Source organism: Dermacentor albipictus, chromosome 6, assembly GCF_038994185.2.
Source record: "Dermacentor albipictus isolate Rhodes 1998 colony chromosome 6, USDA_Dalb.pri_finalv2, whole genome shotgun sequence".
NCBI lineage: Eukaryota > Metazoa > Arthropoda > Arachnida > Ixodida > Ixodidae > Dermacentor > Dermacentor albipictus.
The window spans coordinates 68,735,062-68,758,487 of record NC_091826.1 but is presented as its reverse complement, the minus strand read 5'-3'; the positions used below and the strand labels follow the sequence as shown (position 1 = coordinate 68,758,487).

At 46.2% G+C, this 23,426-nt stretch overlaps 1 protein-coding gene across 1 annotated transcript in view; it reads left to right on the top strand.

Moving 5' to 3' along the window:
• Window positions 1–434: 434 nt before the first annotated feature.
• LOC135910526 (constitutive coactivator of PPAR-gamma-like protein 1 homolog) overlaps window positions 435–23,426 on the top strand; it is a 57,259-nt gene continuing 34,267 nt past the window's right edge. The window contains exons 1-5 of the mRNA XM_065442598.2: window positions 435–1,572; window positions 9,691–9,855; window positions 13,203–13,494; window positions 14,573–14,673; window positions 17,616–17,772. Of these exons, the coding sequence (XP_065298670.2) occupies window positions 931–1,572; window positions 9,691–9,855; window positions 13,203–13,494; window positions 14,573–14,673; window positions 17,616–17,772 (1,357 nt within the window). The 5' untranslated portion in view covers window positions 435–930. The remainder of the gene's footprint in view (window positions 1,573–9,690; window positions 9,856–13,202; window positions 13,495–14,572; window positions 14,674–17,615; window positions 17,773–23,426) is intronic.

The window sequence follows — 23,426 nt, the reverse complement described above, 5'->3', positions numbered from 1 at the left end:
GATCGTAGTCACTACGGTTAACTTCGTGCCAGTGTGCTTATTTGGTTAACCGAAACGTCAAATTGACCGCGCTCATCATGCTGATCGTTTGCTGGTAGGGTAGCGTCATCTGCAAATTAAAAGAAGAAGTACCTGAAAATAAGCGTAGCCTCCGAGATTAACTGGCATGCGTTGCGGATTTCTAAGGCTATAAAATGGCACCTAGACAAATACCATCAGTGTATAGCTTAGCGTAGAGGAGCCGCAGATGACCTTAAGCGAATCTGCTTTATAACTAGCGCCAGATATTAACAAAGCTGCAAAACTAAGGCAGTTATTTAAAGCTCCGGCTTCTCATTCCAAGTCTAAGTAAATAAAATTCGCAGGCTATTTTGATTTTGACTGCTCTTAATGTGGTGGTGCAGTACATACAACCAATTATGACCGAAGTGAAAGGGGCAACAAAAACAAAACAAAATTTCCGCGCCGGCGCTAAATGTCATCTACCCTCGACCCCAGCGGTCCTGCGTCGCTCATTGAACTTGATCCTTGCTGCCTGTCGTGCGTGCGTCTCTCTTGGCGATCTGTGGGAACCCGTCGACTCGTTTCCGCTAGCCGCTGGTCGCAGTGGGGAGAAAAGAAGAGCCGCCTGATCGTGTGGGCCGCTCTTCCGACCGATCCGTTTCGTCCGGCTCGCGTACCATTCCACGGAAGGCGTCGGCTAGGCGAGACGCCGGCAAGCCTCCCGCAGCGAAGCGACCACCGCCGGTGACGGTGGGTGTAGTCTCTCACAGCGGCGGAGCATTGGTTCTCTCTCGCCACATGAGGAGCCGACTAGCCGTCGCCAAGATGGCCGCTGACCGGCGACAGTCACCGCGTCGCTCCGTACCGTAGTGTGCTGTAGCCGCCTGTGTTTCCGTGCTGATCGGCGCCCGAAAGGGAGATAGAGCCATGGGTATTCAAGCCCTTCAGAAGTTCATTGAGGCCAACTGCCCGGGCGCCTGCGTTCCCGTGGATCTGCTAAAAATCGCGCGCAACGCCGCTGTCCGCCGCCCCGGGGGGCGCGGAAACCCGCGACTGCCCGCCGCCGGCAACCGCCTGTGCCTAGTCGTCGACGGCGAGTGCTGCCTAGACCGGCTCTACGGAGGCTACTTCTCGGACTGGGTATGTGGCGGCCAGTGGAACCGCATGGTCCAGTTCCTGTCCGTGCTCATCCAGACGATCCAGAACAACAACATCGAGCTCGCCGTGTTCTTCAATGGCAGCCTCGAGCCGCAGCGGCTCGAAGAGTGGCACCGGCAGCAGCAGGCCGAGCGACGCAAGGTGGGCCAGGTGCTCAAGCATGTGGCGACCAAGGCCACGCCGCCGCCCAAGGTGTGGTGGATAGCTCCCGTCTGCCTGAGGACCTGCCTGCGAATGGCGCTGCGGCATCTGAACGTCACCGTGCTCTGCAGCATGGACGACCACCGGCAGGAGGTGATCGCCTTCTGCCGCGAGAACGGCTTCCACGGACTCATGGCCGAGGATGCCGAGTACGCCATCTTCGACCCGCCGCGATACTTCTCGTCGGCACAGCTCAAGCTCACATACAAGGTGAGCGCCCTCACCTCCTCGTGGAGCTCGCGCCCGCCCGCGCCCCTTGCTCACTTTCTCGCGATTCGCCCGCGCTGCAGCTAGGGGCCGAACGTACGGTCCCAGCACTGGCTACCGGCGTGCAGTAGGCCTACTCGCTCAAAAATGTTAGCACTGCGAGCCGGCTCGCTAGGCCTAATCCATTCCCGGAACTGCCGCCTCTGTTTGCCCGGGTTGTCGCTGCTCTGTTAAACGGTGTCGATCGCCACCGTTTCAACGCCGCCTAAGCGTTGTTTATAGAAATCACAGCGCGCTAGCAGCCTCCAGGCGAAGATCGCAGCTGTTCCGTGTACTCTTGCCTACATGTTGCATGCTGTGACTGAGTGTCTCAATAGTCAACGAACGTGGTGGTGAGGCAGTGACAGCAGCCGAGTCTCGCAGTCACGGTGGTTTGCCCACGGCATTGTTCGTGCGCGGAGCGTTCTTCGAAAAGAATTTGAAATCAGCGCTGAAGCAAAACTGGGCAGACCCCCAAATCCTAGCGTAAAAAGGCGCCGCTATCGTTCGGCGGAAATGAACCGCACCATTCATTCATTCATTGCTGTCGGCGACGCTTCGCGTTTTGACCCGCAGAATTTCACGCGACCTTTGAAGCTGAAGGAATGGCCGCCAAGTTCTCTGCTTGAAATTGGCGGAGAGTGTATTTACATTCATACCATGATCCGTACATTGCATTACAGCGGATCGCGCAACCAGCGACCCGCTCACTAGGCTTGCTGGACTTCTTTTTTTCTTTGTTTTTTCTTTGTCTGTGTTACGAAATGTGTAAGCGCTTCCTCGTGCCAGGGCCGAATGCTCACGAGACATGTTTACATGCGGATGTGGTTTCGACGTAGCCAGCCGCGAGACCATTACATTTGGTCGTAGCCTAGACGGTGCTTACATTTTCTCCTCTCTATCTCTCTCTCATTCTGTGTGCTACCGACATCCTGAGCTGCGTAATGCTTTCCCAAGTGGGCGGATATGTGCAAAAGCTTCCTGCATCGCCACTTTGCGTGCGTAAGCGGGTATGCGCAGTGGTCCAATGGCTTCCGCCGTCTTGCGGCATGCATATATTGATGGTTTGAAATGTTAGAAGTATGAAACACAAACACTTGAGGAACGAAAAGGACAACTCCAAGTCGAAATTTACGTTGCTCGTGCAGAAGCACACACATGTCACTGTAGGGATTACAGTTGAAGCTCCTGAGGAAGAAATCGCAGAAGCAGATTCAGCGTGATGGTGTGGTTTATTATACGGGTGTCACACAGCCACTTATTATCGCGATTGAGTCCGATCCGGACCGAAATTCTCGGCCGCGATTGGCTGCCTTACGCAGATTGAGCGAAGAAGACAATCGCGACCGAGAAATTCGGTCCTGAGCGGGCGCGATCCGAATCAACTGCTGCTGCACCGTCACTTTCAAAATCGCGATCGCTATCTTGCTTTATCCGGATCCAGACTATCGCGATCGGGCCTCTTGATCGCGATCGTAGGTTCACGACAGTGCAGTTCTTAACGTTGCAGACGATCAGCAGATGATAATAGCCATAACCACAATGACAAGTGAAATATTTTCTTCAAAAAGAAAAAGTTTCATATTACAGCTTTATAGAAATTTTATAAGTGCTTTGGACCCGCTAACGACAACTGGTGCACACGAGCTCGCCCAAACTGGATCCAGATCGGTGTCCCTTGTTGCAGCAATCATTGTTGATTGCAGTTGAGAAATTCGATCCGGATCATGCCCGATTGCAATCGAAGGTGACCATGTGACACCGGTATTAGTTGCCTCTTCAAGAATCCGTGGGTGGTTGTCTTGATTAACTTTAAATATATGCTAGCTGTAGTAGTGTTCAGTGGTTTCAAAACATTTTGCACCCCTTGGAGGTTATCTTTTCCCACACTAACAATGAACAATCTTGCATGCGTTTCCTTTTACGCTGTGTGCCCCAGTACTTTCCCATCAAGAACAGCATGGGTGTCTCAGCATGTTGTAGCTTTCCTTACAGGAAATTAGCTAGTGCAAAGTCTGAAATAAAGGAACAGCACACAGTATTGATAATGGTTATTGATTTTTTGTTATTTGAAAGGTTACTCTGATGTATAATACAAATTGTAACACAAATACAAAAAAAAGATGTCGCACATATTCAAACAAGTTTATTTCGTAAAGTCTGGCGAGGACCATGGACTGGGCATTTATTACTGTAAGGCAAGGTAGGCTCCAAGAAGTTATTTTTGTATCTTTTTTTTTTGTAATGTTGCATGTTGCCTCCTGGTCGGCCTCCTTGCAAATTTGTGACCTCACTTTTTAAGTGTCATGCTAATATAAAATTGTCAGGCTTTCCAAGTTGACCTGATTTGTGTTAATGACTGATTCTTTTCTGATGAGAACCAGGTTAACCACGGGTTAGGACTGTGATGGTATTTTAGGGAAGAAGGCTTAGTAAACTGGGTTGTAACACATTTCTCATGCTGACCTGCTGTTGTAGGTCAGTCATGACTCGGCCATCGTGCGGCTTAGTACAACTGCGGGGTCAATTCCCATTGGTGTCTAATTGGCCTTCAGTGCTGAATGTGCATGTGGTAGGTCTCAAGTTCATTTCAAAGGGCGACTCCTGCAATTCTTTAGGTATAGAGATCCAGGCTGGTGTAATGTAGGTATTTCTTCCTGTTGATTCTGTGCCACTCTTTATCATCCACCGTTAACAACTGGCTGATGCGGTTTCCAAAGTGGGTGGAGTGCTGCTCTGACCACTGACGAAGCTGGACAAGAAACTGCATCGGATATAGGGTCGTTACATTATGCCAGCCCTGAATGAGTTTTGTAGCCTACGTTCTTGAAAGCTTAGGCCGGGCACACGAAATAGTACAATGGAGAGTTGTGTTGTTATTCTGTAGGTTAATTTCTAAAGATTAGCTAGTGATTGTGTCCTCAAATACTTGATTTCTACTGATCACCCTGTGCTTACTGCTCATAATAATTTAGGGCAAGCAGTGCTAGTGCTGGCCTCTCGTGAAGTTTGTCTTTAAACATCTGCAGTACTCTTACTGGCATTAGTGAACATGTTAATTAACCCTGTAATACCCAAACACAGTTTTGCACCAAGGAAAGTTAGAACGACTTGTTCACCTAAATTTCTGGCAACAGAAAATAGATTTGTACAAAAAAATAAGGTTTTATGCAACTTTAAACATAATTAGTGTTGTAATTAATTAGTCATTGGCTTGCTGCCACAACCGAAAACTCGCTCCGGCATGTAAGAAATGCTATATTGTTTCTTGTGCTTAAGTCAGCATTTTGAGGTACCAAATCACCGTAGCATATATGATACGTTGGTAATTACAAGATGGTTTACAGGATGGTTATCCACCTGTTGCATTAAGGTTTAATGCCGTGCACACGGTGCCATGTGGACATACTCAATGGCACTAAAGCTTAATGCCATTTTAGGTGTAGCACGTTCTTGCCGCTCATTCTGTTGTCGAATGTGTACTGCTGCTCCCAGTGTTTGCTGCTGCGGCTGTACATGAAAGATTGTAGCAGCGTGACTATTGCCTCCAGAGCCGGTGAAGAAGACGACGGCTCTTGTGCATTTAGCGCGGGAATAGAACACGTTTGCGTACTCGACCTGAGTGGTCGCGGTATCAGCTGCTCCCGAGGTTCTGCGGCACCATGGCTGGCCGGCCTAAATAAACCATGGCTACAGTGGCTACATCTTCGCCCTCCCACTCCACCCTACAGATCCATTTCTGAATGTAAAGTGATGTAACTCTACGTAAGATGTCTAGTAATGTGGTTAATGCTATTTTTTGGATATTTTGCCCACAAAGCATAGTTTTTTTAAATTTTACAGTTGTCAAACTTGCTGCATTCACTGCAGCTATCGTCATTGCAACATTTAGTGTCATTAAAGGTGTGCATGTTGCAGCAACTTCAGGTATAATGTCATTAAGGAACTTACAGGCATAGGCACATAATGGAATTAGCCTTGAACATGTGGCATGGATATTAGTGAGGTGTCAAACTCATCTTATACTGAGCGAAAGGCCTATGAATCTTTCTTCTCTATTTTCGTCGCTGCTTGGCTGTGAAGAATGTAACCTCTAACTGCAACGCAGTGCATATTAAGCGTCATAAAAGAACCGGTTCATCGAATCTCCGGCAGAGCTCAGTGACTGTAAAACAGGTTTATGGCATTTCTCTTTAGCCATCGTAGCACTTCTGTAATCTCGCAAGGGATCCAGCTGGACTGAAATGACGAGTGCCTATAGAGCTGCGGTTGAATACAAGCACCAGCCTGTTGCGCTCCAATGTGGCCTTAGCCTGCCACATTAGACACGTTGCAGCCCCTTGCATTTAGTAGTTAACATTTCACGTCAAAAGGTCACGCAAGGTTTTGCCGATTCTTGACAGCTGCACGTCATGTCTACGGTTGTACGCTTGTTTTGCTTCTCGCAAAGCTGCGTATTGCGAGGCAGGTGGGGCTCACTGAGCAGACTCTGCTGTTAGGCGATTCATTTTCCGAGACCATATAGCTCTTTGAGGTAGTTTCAAAATTTTTTTTTTTTAATTCATTCATTTGAACGTACTGCTAGCCTCACATTTGAGGTTGCAGGAAAGAGGCAGGATACATAATCAAGAGAACACAGTTCAAGTAGGCGTGGACATAGATAAGTTTGGGTCAACAAGGCAGTACATATGCACTCTATAATCATTATACAATTTTTATAGCAAGAGCGGGGAAAATGGTAGTAAACGCCATGTTGGAAGGTTTAGCACACTTCATTTCTATCTCTCCTTAGCCGCTGTGGGAGACTGTTTACTTGTGGACATGTGAACCATTTGCAAAATTCTGTGCATCAATTCTGGAAGGCAGACGTAGTATGAGAAGGCTGTCATTGTGTCGTCTTTGTTTTTCATAGCATGAGTGTATGTCAACTTGCTCAGCATTCTGTTGTTTTAAGTTGCAAGCTTTTCATAGTACCTAACACTGAACGTAAACTACGTTTTTGCCTTAAGCACGGAGCACTGAGAGGTTCAGAGGTAAAATGTGAGTACCATACAGGTTTCGTAGAGATCTTTGAAACCCTTGCAGTCTCTTGAACCAATTTTTAAAGCCTCGAAATCCGCTAAGTATCGTGGAGTGCTTAAGAATACTTGTATGTTGCTTTTGGCTAAGCTTAACAGATTTTATTTGTGTATTTGACCATGAGGCTTATGCAAACCATGAGACCGGATGATCCGCTTAACGCCCTTGTGGTATATACGAATCCATCATGTTTGTTGTGGCCGGTGAGGGTTTATGTGAAAAAAGGGCTAGTACTTTCTCATTCCTTGTACAATTTAAAGAAAAGTGTTTCTTCATTGTTTAATACTGCTTCGACATGAAGCTGTCGGGTATCATGGTGCTTTAATCTTTGAAAATGCCTCATCAGTGCCTCAAAAGCCTTTTAAAACCCTGGAATTTCATTCGCAAAAGTTGTTGTGAACCCTGAACATACCTGAAATTGCATTTTCCTAGCTTCTTTGTTTCTTAGATTTGTTTTCTCTGTTTAGTTACTAGCCTGTCTGCAAATTGAGTTCTATCGCAGACCTGTCATGCCAGAGAAAGGAGGCGCCAGCATTGAATTTTGGAAAAACCCCACCTCCGTGCCGCCGTCTAAACGGGCGACAACAATCAATCCTCTAACGGCTGACAAGCAGAGTCTGCTTATGGAGGCCAGGTGGCACGTTCCTGTCATTTTTGAAAAGAAATGCAGAAGTGGATCTGTGGAAAAGATGTTTTTTGTTTGAAAGAAAGCTGCAGCAAGGTAGCTGATATCCAGAATTTTTATTTTATATTCAGACAAATAAATCTGGAAACAAGTAATGGCAAAACCTGGCCCCAGGCAGTGTGCCAGTACAGGACTCATTCACAGGCACTTGCGGTGCAGCTGCAAGTTGTTAAGTCTGTCAGTTGGCAGTGATCGTTTCGTCATCAGGCCTTGTTGTGTAATAGGCATGACTGGTCAGGTGTATTGGACGAGCAGGAATCCACACGGCGTTCAGTGTGCCCTGCCACAGATTTCCACTCCAAAATCCGCTAGAGGGAACTGCTGGTGTGACCGTTCAGCCAGCATGGCAATGATAGTACGTAGGTTTGCCTACACTTAGTCCTTCAGTCTTCAAACGGCTTTGTGACGTCGCAACCTGGTCCTCTTCAACGGCGTTTTGCGTTGTATATGCCGCAATCTGCAATGACAAATTGCCTTACTGTGTTTAGAAAATTGCGAGTGCTTGGAAATTTAGAAAGACAAAGGGTAAAGAAAAATAATGTCGTAGTGCTGTTTGAAGCCACGTGCACAAACAGGCAAATCCTCGTACTACCCATCATTCCCGTGGTGAACTGTGCAATCGCAGTGCCAATGTTCCAGCCGGTAACTTTTGTTGGAAACTCTATGGCCCACACTAGCTGCTGCCCTGTCTGCGTACAGGCGGGCTGCTCTTAGTGTGCGGACAGAGGAAGCTTTGCAGGCAAATTGAGAGCACTTCCTGGGGGGTTGGGGAAAGAATGTGCAGAGATGGCATGCGGCAGTGGGCCCTCCTCGTGCACTAGCATAGATTTTATTCGCTGGTGCACTTGGCGGGCTTTGCTGTTTGCTTTCTTGTTTCTTCTTTTCTAAAGAATTCCCCCTCTATGCAGACAGCAAGTTTGCTCAGAGGTCTGGATTTGCTGCTGCAAAGACGCAGGCGGAGCAGCGACGCGCAGAGTCGGCAATCTCAGCGCTTCTAAATATATGCACTTGAGCGGGGTTGAGTGAAAAGGCTGCACCCTCGTGTTTTTTTTTTTTTTTTTTCTGCAAGATGTAGTTAATCAACGTTAGGGTACGGTGCGGCTTGGTAGGACTGGGTGGGCCTCTTTAATCTTTTCTTTGCTTCTTGCGATGGTCAACATCAGCTTATTTTTTTTTCACCGAGTTTGGCAACCAAGGGTTGACTGTAACATGCCATGTGTCACACTAACTTCCGTGACGGCTCTGCTTAGCTGGAATGTGGAGCATTGTGCAAGACGTGCGTTTGTTCGGTTCCGAATCTTTCCCGCACACAGCTGCCCTCATCAGGCTTTTCTTGTTGAATTGTTTCCTTAAAAATTGCGAGACACCTATGCGGGCTTTGTACGAGAAAGAAGGGTCCAAGAAAATAAAAAAAGAAGTTGATTAGAACAGAAAAGACAAATCGATAGTGTAGTAGACAGCTGAAATCTGAAACGTGTATAGCAGCAACGGAAAAGATCAGCATGGATGACTGCTGACTGGAGTGGAGAAATTGCAATAGCTGACACTGCTGTTCAATAACAAGGAGGTAGTGAGGGTGCTGGACTAATCCCATGTTTGTACCACGGGGGAGATTGTCAGTTACCTAAGACAGCATTCAAGCAACCGTGAATCTAATTGTGATCTTTTCGTTTTACATCGATATGATGCCAGTTATGAAATGAAAAGTAGTCATTCTTCACAAGGTGCAGCTGCCGACTAAACTGCTGCGGAGTATTAGAAGCGAGAACGACCTTGTACTCTTGCTATCAGGTTGCCCCGAGCTGCAGGGCCACTTTTCACTATTTCGCCACGCTAATTGTCAATCACTTGGGCTGAACTTTTTTGTTGTTGTTGTGATTGTACCTGTGAGCATTTGGGAAAGCAAAAATAAAAATAGTGGTATGGATATTTATCTGGAATAAAGCATCAAGTAATGAGCACGAAGCTCGTGGAAAGTTTTTTTTTTTTTTTCTCCTGCACAAATGAGAACATTGTTATCGCGTTAGTGGCTTGGCTCACAGCCAAGGCTTGTGGGCTGCGGCGAGCAGTTGCCGAGCGTGAGGTTGGGGGTTAGACTCCTGCAAACTGTGGCCATATACCAGCAGTAGCACAATGCAAAAAAAAAAAACATGCGCTATGCTTTGGGTGCCTGTTAGGAACCCCAGGTGGTCGAAATTAATTTGGAGCCCTCCACTGTGGCATCCCTGATAGCTCTCTGTGCAGTTTCGGGACGGTATACCCTGCAATTGTTTTATAGCTGGCTGCTTGGGCTCAATTTTCTGGTCATGTGCTTGCAGGGTTCCTTGGAAACACGGGAGTTCATCCTGGATGAAGTGGCTCGCAGCCTGAACCTGCACCCGAACCGTTTCTGTGTGCTTGCGGCACTGCTTGGAAACTACCTGCTCTCGGAGGAGGACCTTACACCCTTCCATCGCTCCCTCTGTCCCGATGCCAAGGGCAAGGTGAGTGTATTCAGGAAATGGCGTTGGGTCATGTAGCTTTGTAATGTCATGGTAGATGGAACATTTTGTTCATAGAAATGTTTACATTATGGTTCTTCCGCAAAAGCAATTTGCTGTGTTCATTGTTCCTGTGCTTTTAAGTTGTCGATTAATTCAGCCTAATAGCGCTAAACTATGTGGAGGACAATGCACATGTTTGTGTGAACAAGAATGAAGTTTTGTCTGCTCCACTTTCTGTGTTCTATTGGGAAAGTTCATGTCGCCGCTAGGAATGAAAAAATGCACTTAAAGGGCCCTGAACCACTTTTTGTCAAAGTGAAGAAAGGCATCTGAAGTGAAAACAGGCGATTTCAGAAATACCTTGCTGCAAAAAGTACTTCAATGTGTTCACCAGAAGTGGAGTAATTGGCAGTCAAGCATGTCTCCTCTGTACTCCTCTTTCTTCTTCAATGCCTTGCACTGCAAAGGCGGGATGTTCCCACAACACACCGCCTTCTAAATGTCACCGTGGCATGCCGTTCAAATTTTATTTTGGATGTTAACATAGATGCCACGACCACCGATTTGGGTGCCTAAATGTGCTAAATGTAAGCCAAACCCGGTTGTCCTCAGTGAGCCACAGTGCACCTAGCCAGTGGACTCATGGCGGTATCCAGCAGCGACTACGGTATCTACACTGTGTAGCCGACCGCAGCTATCAGTGACAGCCGCATATGGGAATCCGCTTTATTATGAAATAAAGCATCCAGAAGAGAGTGAAGAGTTGGATTTTGTTTGAAAAGAGAGTGTTTGAGAGAAAGTTGACTCCACGCTTCGCTTGCAAGCTCCACACACCGCGTAGGAAAGCAGAGCTTGGCTGAGATTTTCACAGCTTTGTAGGCTACCCCCTTAATGTTATTTCACCAAGCCGAAGGAGTGGTTCAGGGCCCTTTAAAGTAGATATTGTGAGGCATTTCTCACAAAGGGGCGATAGCCTTGCAAACACTTGCTTTGCACATATCTTTTCTGTCTAGCTTCCTTGTTTAATGGCGGCTTGGAATAAAGTCCTCTTCTTTTTTTTGTGCTTGACTTTAACATAGTTAGTTCCTTCAACAGTATTAATCCTCTGGAAAAGCCCCCCAAATATTGGTCTTGTGTCAATGGGCAGCACTTTTCTAGATTTTATAAGCACTTGAATGAATGCATGATTATTGCCCATTTCCACGTATTAAGCTTCGCAGAGTTCATGAATGGGCTGTTTATTGGGTAGCTTGCACAAAGTGCTCTATACTTGTTGAAGAGCTTCATCAAAGTTACAAGTTGCCAAATGAAAAGTTGCAGTGCTAAAGTAAAAAAGTTTCACGTAAGTGTCACTGTTTTTGACAAGATTCTGTGTAGCAAACTTGGGGTCGCCCAAAGCATTCTTACCATGTGTAAAATGCCCCTGACCTGGAAAAAGTAAACAGTGCAATAAAACCAACAAAACAGTGTTCTAACCTAGGCCAATTGGTACATATTCAGGCCGGAAAAGAAACTGTACTTTTGAACGGGGCAAGTCTGTCTGTCGACTCCTCATTTCCTGTTCAAAAGCAGGGTTTCCTCGCCTAAACCACTAAAGGCATTCCGACCAATCGAACACTACCTGGCTCAAGTGTCACGGCGCCATGACTGCAGGCACCATAAGATGTGTAGAGAACATCGAGGACCCAAACTTGGTAGCCAAGGTGAACAGCTTCTAATGGTAGTAGAGGTACAGTCAGTGACTGTGGAGGAGTAATTGCAGCTGAGTGTATTATGAGTGAAGCCTTCTTCACCCTCCTGGAATGTAACATAGGCATCCTTCGAAAGCCTTCAGTTTTGGATCTAGGAGCTCGATTGTCCATGTGATTCATAATTGTAATGTGCAATGGCCTCTGCATACCTGCCAACCTTTACCATTTTAATCGTAAAATGTACTATTTCGAGTGCTTGCCTGTGATTGTCACATTGACAGCACTTGGTTATTTGGACTTGCCCGCATGAGTGCCACCCTCTCGTAGAACTAACATATAAATGGTAACTGTAATCTTTTCTGCCGTTACGAGAATATTTATAAAGTTCTGCAAACATTTGCGTTGCTTTGTGGGGCACAGATCCTTCTTACTCTGACTATAGAACAGTTTCTCTTCATGGCATTCCTACAGAACAGTGTGCTAATTGTTTCATAAACGGTCACCGTGCTGAGTAATAAAACAATTTTTACAGTGGAGCTGTTTATGGCTGGGGTTCCGTGGATTTTTCGGGTCCGTCAACAAATCTGCATGCGCAAAAACTCAGCTCCCAAATTTGATGCAAAATCGCTTCATTCTGTGCAACAGTTTATACGTCTCATCACTTGAATATGCATTTTGAGTGGATTAGTTATCAATAGGCACCATTTTCAAGATCAGTAGACAGGTAGATAATAATTTAAATATTTTTTCTTTTTATGGGCAATTTATTTATACAAGCCATATATAGTCTTATGTGATGGACAAATTTCTCGTTGGGTAGGCATAGAAATTATTACACATTTAATAACAGAGGTGGTACAAGAATGTGTGTGCATACGTATCGTCACTATTGTTTTATCGAAACTATCCCCCCTAAAAAATTATATGACAATTGGCTTTGATAAGATGACTTTATCATTACACTGAGCTTCATTTACTTTTCATTAATAAGTAGTTCACAGTGAAATCTTAAAAGTTGGGGAATTCCTGTCTGCTGCCAATGCGTGCGTTTCTACGGGAAGGAAATGGACAGCCCCATTTTTGTCTTCTAGGATAAAACTCTAGTCCTTCCAAGTATCATTAAGCCAATGAACTAAGAAGTATGCTTATCTGCAAATTACGAACGAACACGTTTTGTTTCGTGCACTCCTTTGGACTGTGCCTCCGTCAGTCGTGTCTTCTTTCGTGCACTCCTTTGGCTTTGCTGTCTAACCACATTCACACGATGTTTTGTGGGAGAATTTAGGAGCACCACGACAACTTCGCTGGCATTCCACCTTCACAGAGTGGATTGGCACAATATTTTTGTATTTTTCACCAAGTTCCTGAATTTTTCATCAAATTTTCGTATTTCTCAATTTTTAGGTTGACACGTCTGCACTTGGCTGCCAGAACAACCTGTGAGGCCTTCTTAGGTTAACGCTTACCACCATGCTTGTTTACTTGTTTCTGTACTTGTGTCCTGAGGCTTAATATGAATGATTAACTCGGCACCGAAGTTCACACACTGTCAGGTTGAAACACTGAAGACTCCTCCACCAGTGCCGAGTCCACCAATAACACTGTGGCTCCACCAGTATACAAACATAGTGAGCCAGAACCCTTGTCTTGGCGCAGGCGATTCCCCCCGAGACCCTGATCCCCGCAGTGGTGGAGTTTGTGCGAGGCCTGCCTTCCACGGAAGACCTGGACGCCCTGGGAGCTCGTGTCTTCCCCGGCGCTCCCCGTGACAAAGTGCAGCGGCTGAAGAACTGCGTGCACTACTACCTGAACGGCACCCGAGACGGGTTCCTGCGCTACCGACCCTCGAGCCAGGGCCGCCGGCACGAGTCTGGCTGCTACCCATCCACATCTGGCTCTGCGTCGGGGCTGCCGCCGATCTCCGAGCAGCCAGCGGTCAATGGCAAAGGTGCGGCCTAGATACGAACTTGCTGATGCTTCTGAACACTCCAGTTGTCCTCTGTTTCTGGTCCAGTGGTATTAGTAGTGGTCATGGTAGTTTACTCTGAATATCTGATTTAGAAAGAAAGCAAGAACTAAAGTGAAAGATGGCACTTCTGGAAACTAGCAACGGTGTTCACAACAGTCTTGACGAGGCATTCGCAACACCTTCAAACTACATAAGCTAAACATATTTGTTTTGCTACAGTGTTTGACCCAAGTTTTGCATTCATCACTGCTGTCTTGGCCGTGTAACCTCCTTGTTTCTTCACTGTGGCCATAGGTAGCTGGTTGTTTGATCCATTGTGTGCCGCCGGACATATTGATTAATCTTTGTTTCATTCAACACCCTTTGCATATCCCCTTCAGTGATGGTGTGCACATTTATGTACGTAACATGCCTTTGCCATTTCTGTCGAGTAATAGCAAGAAAGAAAAAAAGAAAGCTGTGTACATAGCACTTTGTACCCTGTTTGGGTACATTGCACTGCAGTGTTGTATTGTTACATACAACTTTGCTGAAGGCACTAGCATGCTTGACAGGATGTTACAAATGGCCTCTTCCATGAACAGTTGTGAAAGGAAAGGTCTTTACTGCCTCGTAATGCTCACAGCCAATAATTAACTTGAACTTAAACGTGTTGGAGTCTGTGACTTCATCTTCTTTATGAAGGAGCTCTGCATGTCTGTCTGTACAGAGTTTATATTATTTGATGGCTCAGTAATTATGAGGACTCAGCAGAAAATGCACAAGGTCCACCACTTTGACTTTCTGCAATTAGGTGTGAAGCATCTTTTGACATAAATTGTATTACTCATTTTGCATTCATTTTGCATCTTGAATATGACAGAAATTGTATAACATTGATGCATTTATCAACAGTCCGTCCTGATCCATGACAGAATGGATAAACTTGAATTCCAATGTCATGCACTGTGCTAAATGCTACCGGCAGGTGCTCCTAGCACCAGTGTGGTATTGTAGAGATACTGCTACAGTCAGCTTTGTGTTTCCTGCATTGAGTTTCGTCTTTTGGCTCGTGCAGCTGATGTTTCGTCACCAAGCCTCGATTTGTCATCACCCGGAGAAGATGGCCTACAGCAGTCAGATCCTGCGAAATTTGCATCCGAGACTGCCGAAAGAGAGGTTAGAGCAAATGTGTTTAAAACCCAGGTGGACCTGGCATTACTGAGCAGCCAACTTAGATCGTAGATTAACGACCACCATAAGCAGTCAACAGACAGTGAAGCCAAGGAAGGCACAAGGGAAATGATTTTTTAATTGAAATGTAGGGTGAACTGTGAACAAGGGCTAAACTTGTGATGAGTTTCGTAGTCTTAAGATAAAGAAAACTGGAAATGACCTTAGTGGGTGCCATGCCCTTGGTTCCCTTGATTCTGCACGTTCGTAGAGTGGAACACAGGTTCCCTTGGAACAGAATGTGAAGAGGAGCATTGTAATGCTGCAGATAAATGGGAAACAGTTGGGTTTGACTTGATATACAGGGTGTCTACCAACCGGGAAAACCGGGAAAACCGGGAATTCTCAGGGATTTTGAGTGGTCTGGAAAAACTCAGGGAAAACTCAGGGAATTTGCGCTTCTATCAGGGAAAATTAGCTCTAATTTTTTTAGAGGGTCAGAAGTCGCGGTAATGCTGGCTCGAGAAACAGACAGGACTCGTAACGACTCGTCGTCGGCTGGAGGAGTTGCCAGTGTACAGTCAACGACCGACTCTCCAAGTTCCCGATAACTCGGACGGCTTCGCGGCACCACCGCGTACCCCAAAAAGTCAATGTATCATAATGTCTAAAATTTCAGATGCAAGAACTCTTCGCCGTCCGATTTTCTAAACGTTTTGCGTGATCGCAGGTCCGAGACGGCATTAATGAAAGCCACCACCGCTGCTATTTTGATTACCTCGCCGCCTTGAACCGGTGCTCCCGCACGCAGATCCGCTGGCAGCCATAGCCACCACTGCGGCAACGCTAGGCCTAGCTGCTTCGATGTCCGCTGTTAAGCTTCGTGTCGTTCGGTGCCGTGTTTCTTCATTTCTCGGCTGACAGCAATAATTTTGTCTTCGAGCTCGGAAAGCACAGCGCATTGCATAATGCTCTTTCCCGAAAGTCTGCTTCGCCTCATTACAGTTGTGTAACGCGGTGAAGCGTAACAAGCGTAGGAAGGGGCAATTGTTGCGGGACACTGTATGTATTCCTTAATTTTACACGTGTGCACCCGCCCTCACCTGTCACAGTAGGAGCACCGATATGCCTAATAAGTGCACTGCCAGGCATTCAGAGCTTTTTCAGACGTACATGTGTCGATTTTAGCCCTTAAGGGCAGTAAAAGACATGAATTTATTTTTTTCTGACTGCCTGATTTTTCGGAAGTTTTCGCGGCCCCTAAGGGGTCCGAAAAATTGGACGTTGACTGTAAATTGACCAAGAGTATTCTTCAAATGGTCCGTGGGGCGAACGCGCAGCGAAAGGAGGACGAGAACAGAAAGAATCGACGCACTGAGGAATGAACGGGGAATTAAGTACGCGACCGCTTCTTTGAAGGAGCCTGCGCTCAAAAAACAAATTGTTGGCTGATGCTGAGATGCAGGTATCCCTCATCCAAACCAAAATAAACTCTTTAAAGCATTGAAACACAACACTGAGGCGTCTTGCGCGAGCTGAGAGTATGTCAGGACAGTTGCATGACATTGAGCATGCTATCAGTTGATAGGAATAGCTCATATTCGAAGATATTTGCTTCTGTGTGCATCTCCTTTTTATTTGTACTAGAGAATGTCCAACTCGATTTGAAAATTTTTTCGAAGACATTTTATTTGCTGTGCATTTTAATAACTCCTCCCTTATATTCTTTTTTTGAATAACATAAACACTTCTCCTTAGTATTCAAATTGGATTAAGTCGGTTTTCTTTAAAAAAAATTTCATATGCTTACTAGAGAGTGGCAGCATACGGCGATATGGTTTCAGCGCGACTTGACATAAAACGTAGTTCTGCATCACTCAGGGAATTTTGCAAAAGCACTCAGGGAAAACCTGGAAAACTCGGGGAATTTGGAAATGTCAACTTGGTAGACACCCTGATATATTTAAGTGAAGAAGGTCGCATTAATGGTTGTCTTAATAAGTGATTGGGTTTTTTTAATAGACACTAAAGAAAGAAATGATTTGAGCTGTGTTAGTAAATTACCCTTTGCAATACAGTGGAATCTCGTTAATTCGAACTTCTAGGGGGACTGGAAATTCGATAAAAAAAAACTTAGTTCAAAATAAGGAGAGCTCATATATATGTAGCACCTGATCAATTGTACGGTACACTGTGCAAACCAGAACTTTCTCTGGGCTCGCATTAAAAGTCTTGTATTTCCTCCGTCACTGTGCGACCTTGATTCCATGTAACGTCCAAGTGCGATAAGATCGGGCCTCGCATGCCATTTGCTGTGATTTTGTGTTACGGGTGAGCTGAGAACGAAGGTGGTTTGATGCATGCCACCCTCCCACGTGCCTATGTTGTAGACGGCTGGAGCGAGTTGGTGCTAGTAGTGAGGCGCAAGTGAGCCTGCAGTAATGTGATGAAGTGTGCGCTGTTATTTATGGGAGTTTTTCTGTAATCGAATACATAAGACTTTTCCGTCACCAACAGAGCAGTTTGAATTATCCGTCGATGCAAACTGAGATTTTGAATTACTGGAACTTCACTGTACCAATAAAGCCACACCTACCGCAAGAACTTGCTCAGTGAGCCAGAAAAAAAAAAAGCAAACGCAAAAGACAGGTGGCAAAGCTGCCTTGAAATTCCCACACCAGCTCACTGTGACGTCATTAACGAAATGCAGAAATACTCATGTACCTGTATTTAGGTGCACGTTAAAAGAACTCTCAGGTGGTCAAAAATTTAATCCGGAGCCCCCGACTACGGCGTGCCTCATGATCAGATTGTGGTTTGGGCATGCGAAAGCCTAGAATTCAGTGTGAATTTTAATCTCCGCTGGTGTTCATCTGGTATGAGCCAAGCTTACTCTTCTCACTGGCGGCTTTCCTTCCCCACCCCTGCCCCATTTTTTTCTTTGACAGTTGTCGAGTCTGACGGCATACCGCCAGGCAACGGGCGGCGGCTACCCTACAGCTGGTGTCAACGGAAGTGTTGTGAATGGTGCCTACAAGCCAGGCGAACCTCTGGACTTAAGTCGGAAGAGCACCGAGGATGACAGCGCCGCGGCAGATGCCAATGGTATGTCTAAGCACAGTTGTTGACCGGTGTGTGTGTGTGTTTCTCATACAGTAGAGTTCCGGAAACGTCCAAATTAATCGGGCAGTCCAAAAAGAAAAACAAATCTCAACAATAAATTTTTTTTTTCATTGGTACAAGCACATCAAAACATGAATTTTCAGGGTTTCGCTCGTTGTGGTTCTTTGCTAAGATAATTTTTTCGCCCAAATTCTGTGGTGGTTTAGGTTTGCAAACTCATTCTACATTCTCCCAACATGGCAGTCCCCGATGTGCGCCATTTGTTGTATCAGTGACTCCACAATGGGGGCTCTCAGTTCAGGCTGTGCTTTTTCGAAATCAGTTTGAAGCTTTACGGGCTTTATGGCCATCTTTTGTTATTCTTTCTGGCATTATTCTTTCCACTATTTTTTCTGGCAAGTGCAGACACGAACTTGGTAGGCGTTCACGGTAGTTGTCGGCTGATCATTCGCAGAACCAACGTGCATGGTTATCAAGGGTTCCCATGGACATAGGTCAGCATACTCACTCACAAGTATATGGACTCACTTGCGTAAGATAGAGCGTTGGTGAGTGATGAAGCATGTGAATGATCGGGAGCGAGTGCCATTGAGCTTGAGTGACATTGATTTTTAGTAAACATCATTGTTGCCAAGTGTGTGTTGACATGAGTGGACCGGTATATGTGAGTGGAAGTGACTGAATGCTAGTGAGGACGAGTAGGAAGGTGAGCGACTGCCAACGAGTGTGTGTAGGAGTAAGTGCAAGTACCATATTCACTCGCATAATGATCGCACTTCTCTGTCAAAAAAATTGCCGCAAATTCAGGGGTGCGATCATTATGCAGATTAAGTTTTCCGCGAAAAGAAACAAAAAATATTTTTCATCCTGCATTTGCTGTGGGATGATGACAGGTCAACAAACAGGCGGTTGCCGCTGTAACAGTGCGGGGCACCAAAACAACAATGGCGGCCGGCAGAGCAAGCTGAACGTGCCGAACGCAATGTTTTTTCTTCTCGCGAGTACATTACGTGCATTGAAACAGTTTCTTCCTTATCAGTAATGAATAATATTGTTAATATCGGCAAGTTTGTGGCAATAACATAGCCATGTCCACTTTGAAGGGACAGAAACAGAGATGAGCACGCTGCGAAAACTGCAGCATTTGTCTTCACTACTATCCTAATATGGCACGTTTCCGCTAAGGGTGGGCAAATATCTTACCTGCATTACAAGCGTCGGCGTATAAACAGGGTATATTTCTAACGTGTCAGTGTAAACGTGGCTACTACCATTGCCGCTCACAATTTGTTGCGTGCCGATGAAAGGAATCAAAAGGCGCCTTTTTTTTTGCCACAACCATTATAAAGTCTACAAATAACAAAGCCAAGGCAAGTTTGATTGTAGCTTTGTAACTGATTGTAGGAAAGGGATGAAAGAAATGAAATGGGGTATCGCTTGTTTCGTGGCAAGGAGAGACTTATTTTAAGAGAAAATGCGTTCTGAAGCGTCCGCGTACCTCTAGCGCAGTTCAAATCGCCCGCCCTCCTATCAAGGAGAACTGACATCATGGTCTCATAGTGACGTTGCGCCATCGGTGAGTAGAACGTTTCGCCGTGAGCAGACGGCGCTACGGCTTTTCTGCGCAAAACGCAAACGCGCGGCCAGAAACAGAGCCAAGACAGAGCCGACAGCAGAGCGAAAGCGGCAGTATGGTGGCTAGCGGAAGGAGAAACTAATTACGTCCCACATTACGTCCCACGGCACACGGAAAGTCCGTTTTCGTTAAACTATAGGCTGCGGCGAGCTCGCAGCGTGGTCGGCGTGATCTGTGAGAAGTGATGAGCCTTTCCGCACTCGCAACAGGGCATAAAAAAGTGCGAATCGAAGCAAAACTCGGCCTAGAAACGTGCTTCGCCACAGCCGACCCAGATGTCGTTTCCCGCACCGCCACCAGACGCCGCTACTATACCTCAAGCTCCAGCGCAAGACGCCCATAAGCTGGTACTTCATTCTATGACACAAACTTCGACGCTCGTCGCAATGGACCCTGACACCGACAGATTGGCTCGCGATGGTGGGCTCAACTTCAGCGATTTGAGCACCGACGAGCGCGACCTGCTGCTGAGGGCTCGCACTGCCGGCGTGGTTGCGTACTATGACGGCGGCTTCGACACCGGCTCTCCGGAGCGGGAAAGCAACGAGGGCTTCCCACGACATCACATGGACGTGGCATTCTCGCTGCTTGTTCCAAATGAAAGTTTCGCGAGCCAGCAGAACCCTCACAGCACGACGCGATAACAAAAGTACTGAAACTCCAAAGCGTGCGCGGCGCAGAGTCGTGCGCGCAGAGTCGAGCGAAAACGAAACCTTTCGACCACCCATACTACTGAAGGGCAACGTCAAAATCTTATTTTTTGTTAGAATCGAGTAGACGTAGACAAGTAGCATTTTCTTCCGTCTTATAATCGAATGAAATGATATTTTTAAGGGGAGATGCTGCATCAAAATACAACTCGCTTATTTCTTTATGAAACTTGGTGAAACTTTGCAAACTTGTTCAGTTTCTTTTGCAGATTCCAAAAATGCAATTACATTCCTTCTAGCTTGCTTAGTTCGTCAGATAATTAAAAATCATTTGTCATTATGCGTGAAAGTAATTAAAAAATAATCACTCGTTAAAAATTTTCTATATACGTGTCTGTGGACTCGGTAAACCATAAGGGACACAATGATGCAAGCAGATTTTAGTTTGTGAAATTATGTCCCATATTTAAAGCCCATTGAATATGAGTGTCTCATAACAGATAATTACCCACTGAGAAAATACACCATATAAAATATTTATCAAAAGGAAATTTTAAAAATGGCTTATATCAATGTGTGCTCCATTCATTCAGCTATGCCCTTCAAAAAGAATTATTACAATATCTGCAATTGAAGCTGAGATATCGCATTCATGGATGCACTGAGAGGCCAAAATTTGCATTTTGAGTAAAGTGAAAAAAACAAACAAAAAAGCTTTATTTAGAAAAAATTGAGAAATGTAAACACATTTGCACTCTCAAAACACTAATATGCTCCCGGGGCATAATCACTTTGATCACTGCCACCTTTATGGCGCTTTTTCAGTGTTTGTTGCACGGTGTCTGCAGATGCACGTTTGTGTGCGGATGAGATTGATCGCTGCCGATCCTTTTCTCTCATGCGTTTAGTGCTTCGCTGGCAGGATTCATGCTAAGCTCATGTAAAATTCCAGCTGAGGTTCTTTCACGACCTGCATTAAAGTTCATTACAGCTTCTGCCACAGCTGCTTCAATGGCGAATAAAGATGCATGCTTCTCTTTTGGGGCGAGCGCCCATATTAGTGAGTGCAGGCTCTCATTACTATTCTGAGTTTTGCCACGCACACACCGCTCAAGAAGCTTCTTATCAGATAGCCGCTCGTAGATAGGCAGTAGAGCTTTGGCCACATGATCGGGAAGGCTATAACGATGTTTTGGTGCTGGCTCTTCTTTAGCTTTCGCAGCATTTTGCCGGCACCAAGAATTGGGACCAGTGGGACAAAGGCTGTGATTGGCGAGACTATCATTTGATGTTACGTGGTGATATGTCGCCATCACAGCCTTTTGCATAGCCTCAATGTCATCGCTGTGCGACTTGATTGCCCAGCCATAGTACGAGCTGAGTTTGTTCACAAGGTCACCAGTCAACCTCCCTTTTCCACCTAGTGGTTTCGAGCCCTTGTGTTTTGCCAGCAGATTGCGGAGGGCTGTCCCCATGCGCTTCTGTACATGGTTGACACATTCCTCTTTTTGGATATCTATATACCCATACACTTCAGCCTCCTTTAGGGCAAGGAACGTCCTGCTGTCCCCATCTGACAAAACAGTCGTATATCTGAGCTGGTGCTTCTCCCAAGACCTCTTGAATAGGATAAGGCCAGCTTCAACCTCCATTTCGCCAGATTTCTTGTCCGTATTTTTTTGGCATACGTGACTGGCCTTCCATTCTTCATAGAGAGGGTCATGAGCTTGTGGTCCGCGTTCGCAACCAGCACAAAAGTTGCTTAGTACGACGTGGTCCAAGACGAGCCCCGAAAAAAGTTCAATAACCGCGCCGACTCCGATGTGGGACGAATGCCCGCGGGTCATCCAAGACCCGTCGTAGGACACGGCGATGTTACCGGGATTGTCCAGCCTAAGCTCGCTGTACAATTTCCGTACGGCTTCTGCACTCTCCTTTTCTTGTCGCTCGGCTGCACGAGCCGCGGCGGGCGTCAACTTTGTCTTTTGGTAGGCTTGCCATGTTTTCGTGTGCAGTCCGCGGTGAGAAATGTTCATGATGGCGAAAATATCGTTGAGGGCCGTTTGCCTGTTGCCAGTAGCTTGCATGGCACGCGCAGCCAGAATGTTTATTGTAAACGGATTCACTTTTTTATCACCGTTCACGCGCGGCGAGCTCCAAACCGTAGCTTTGTCACCGCAGTTGGAGCAAACAAGTGACAGTTTCACGGCAAGGCCGTATTCTCGCTCCTCTTGGCATATTTTCGCGTTTCCGCCACATATCTTGCACTGTAGGTGTTCAAGAAGCGTGTTCACCAATTCCAAACACACCACGGTGAAACTGATCTCGTCAGCCGGGCAGCCACCGGAATCGCTCGCGGCCAACAAGTCCGATTTTCTTTGCGTTGCTGCAGTCGATGCAAGCTCTCGAACTTTGGCATCTGCTCTTTTCCTACCTTCATCAATATCTGAAGGCGTCCGGAGCACTGTATCACGACGAACGCGGCCGACGTCAGGGTCACTTGTTGACGGGACCGCTAAGCCTAATCCTGGTGTACGCAGCTCGGCGGCTCCGTCGCTCGATGCCTGCAGTCGCTCATCTTCGATTTGCAGTTCGCCCTCGGTGCCTCTCGATCTTTCAGCCACTCTTCTGATGTTCTGAATCAGTGACGACCTTCTTTTCTTGCCGTACTTATGTCGGCACACAAACTTTCTCGTTGACATCGCGGTTTTCGCGTCCGACGACAGGACAAAATGGCGTCCGTGTAAGCGATCGAGACGAGCTGCAGACGATGCTCTCAGCCAATCGCGTAGCCGCTTTTCATCACGTGCCCTGAGCAGCCAATAGCGACTGGCGTTTCATCATTTTTTCGCGGCGTTTCTCTACTGTTACCGGTGACTGGAGAGAAGCGCTGGCGCGCGAAAATTGAAGACGAAAAACTGCTCTTTCAAATGATACCAACATGGCCGCGAGCGGAGCTATAGCGCGGAAGCTGCGCGTCGTTGAAATTGCACCGTTTTCGGTTCTACATCAACACAAATTGAGCTACCTTTAATGCAAAAAAATGATATTGCGGTTGAAATATATATGTTTCAGATATGAAACTTTGCAGATTAGTAGAATAATGAACGCAGATTCCGAATATAGCATTTTCCAAAATTCGATTTTTTCGCGATTTTTCAGTGCCAAAGACCCGTGTCCCCCCTTAATACGAGTAGTTGAGTATTAGTAACATAAATTACGGGGAGACCTTTCGTCATCGGTTTAGTACCGGAATGTCGCTGGGGGGTCTCAAATCGTGTCATGCATTTACCTCAATTTCTCGGTTACTAAAGCTCTGTTCGCGATTATATTGACGCCTAAGACGTTCT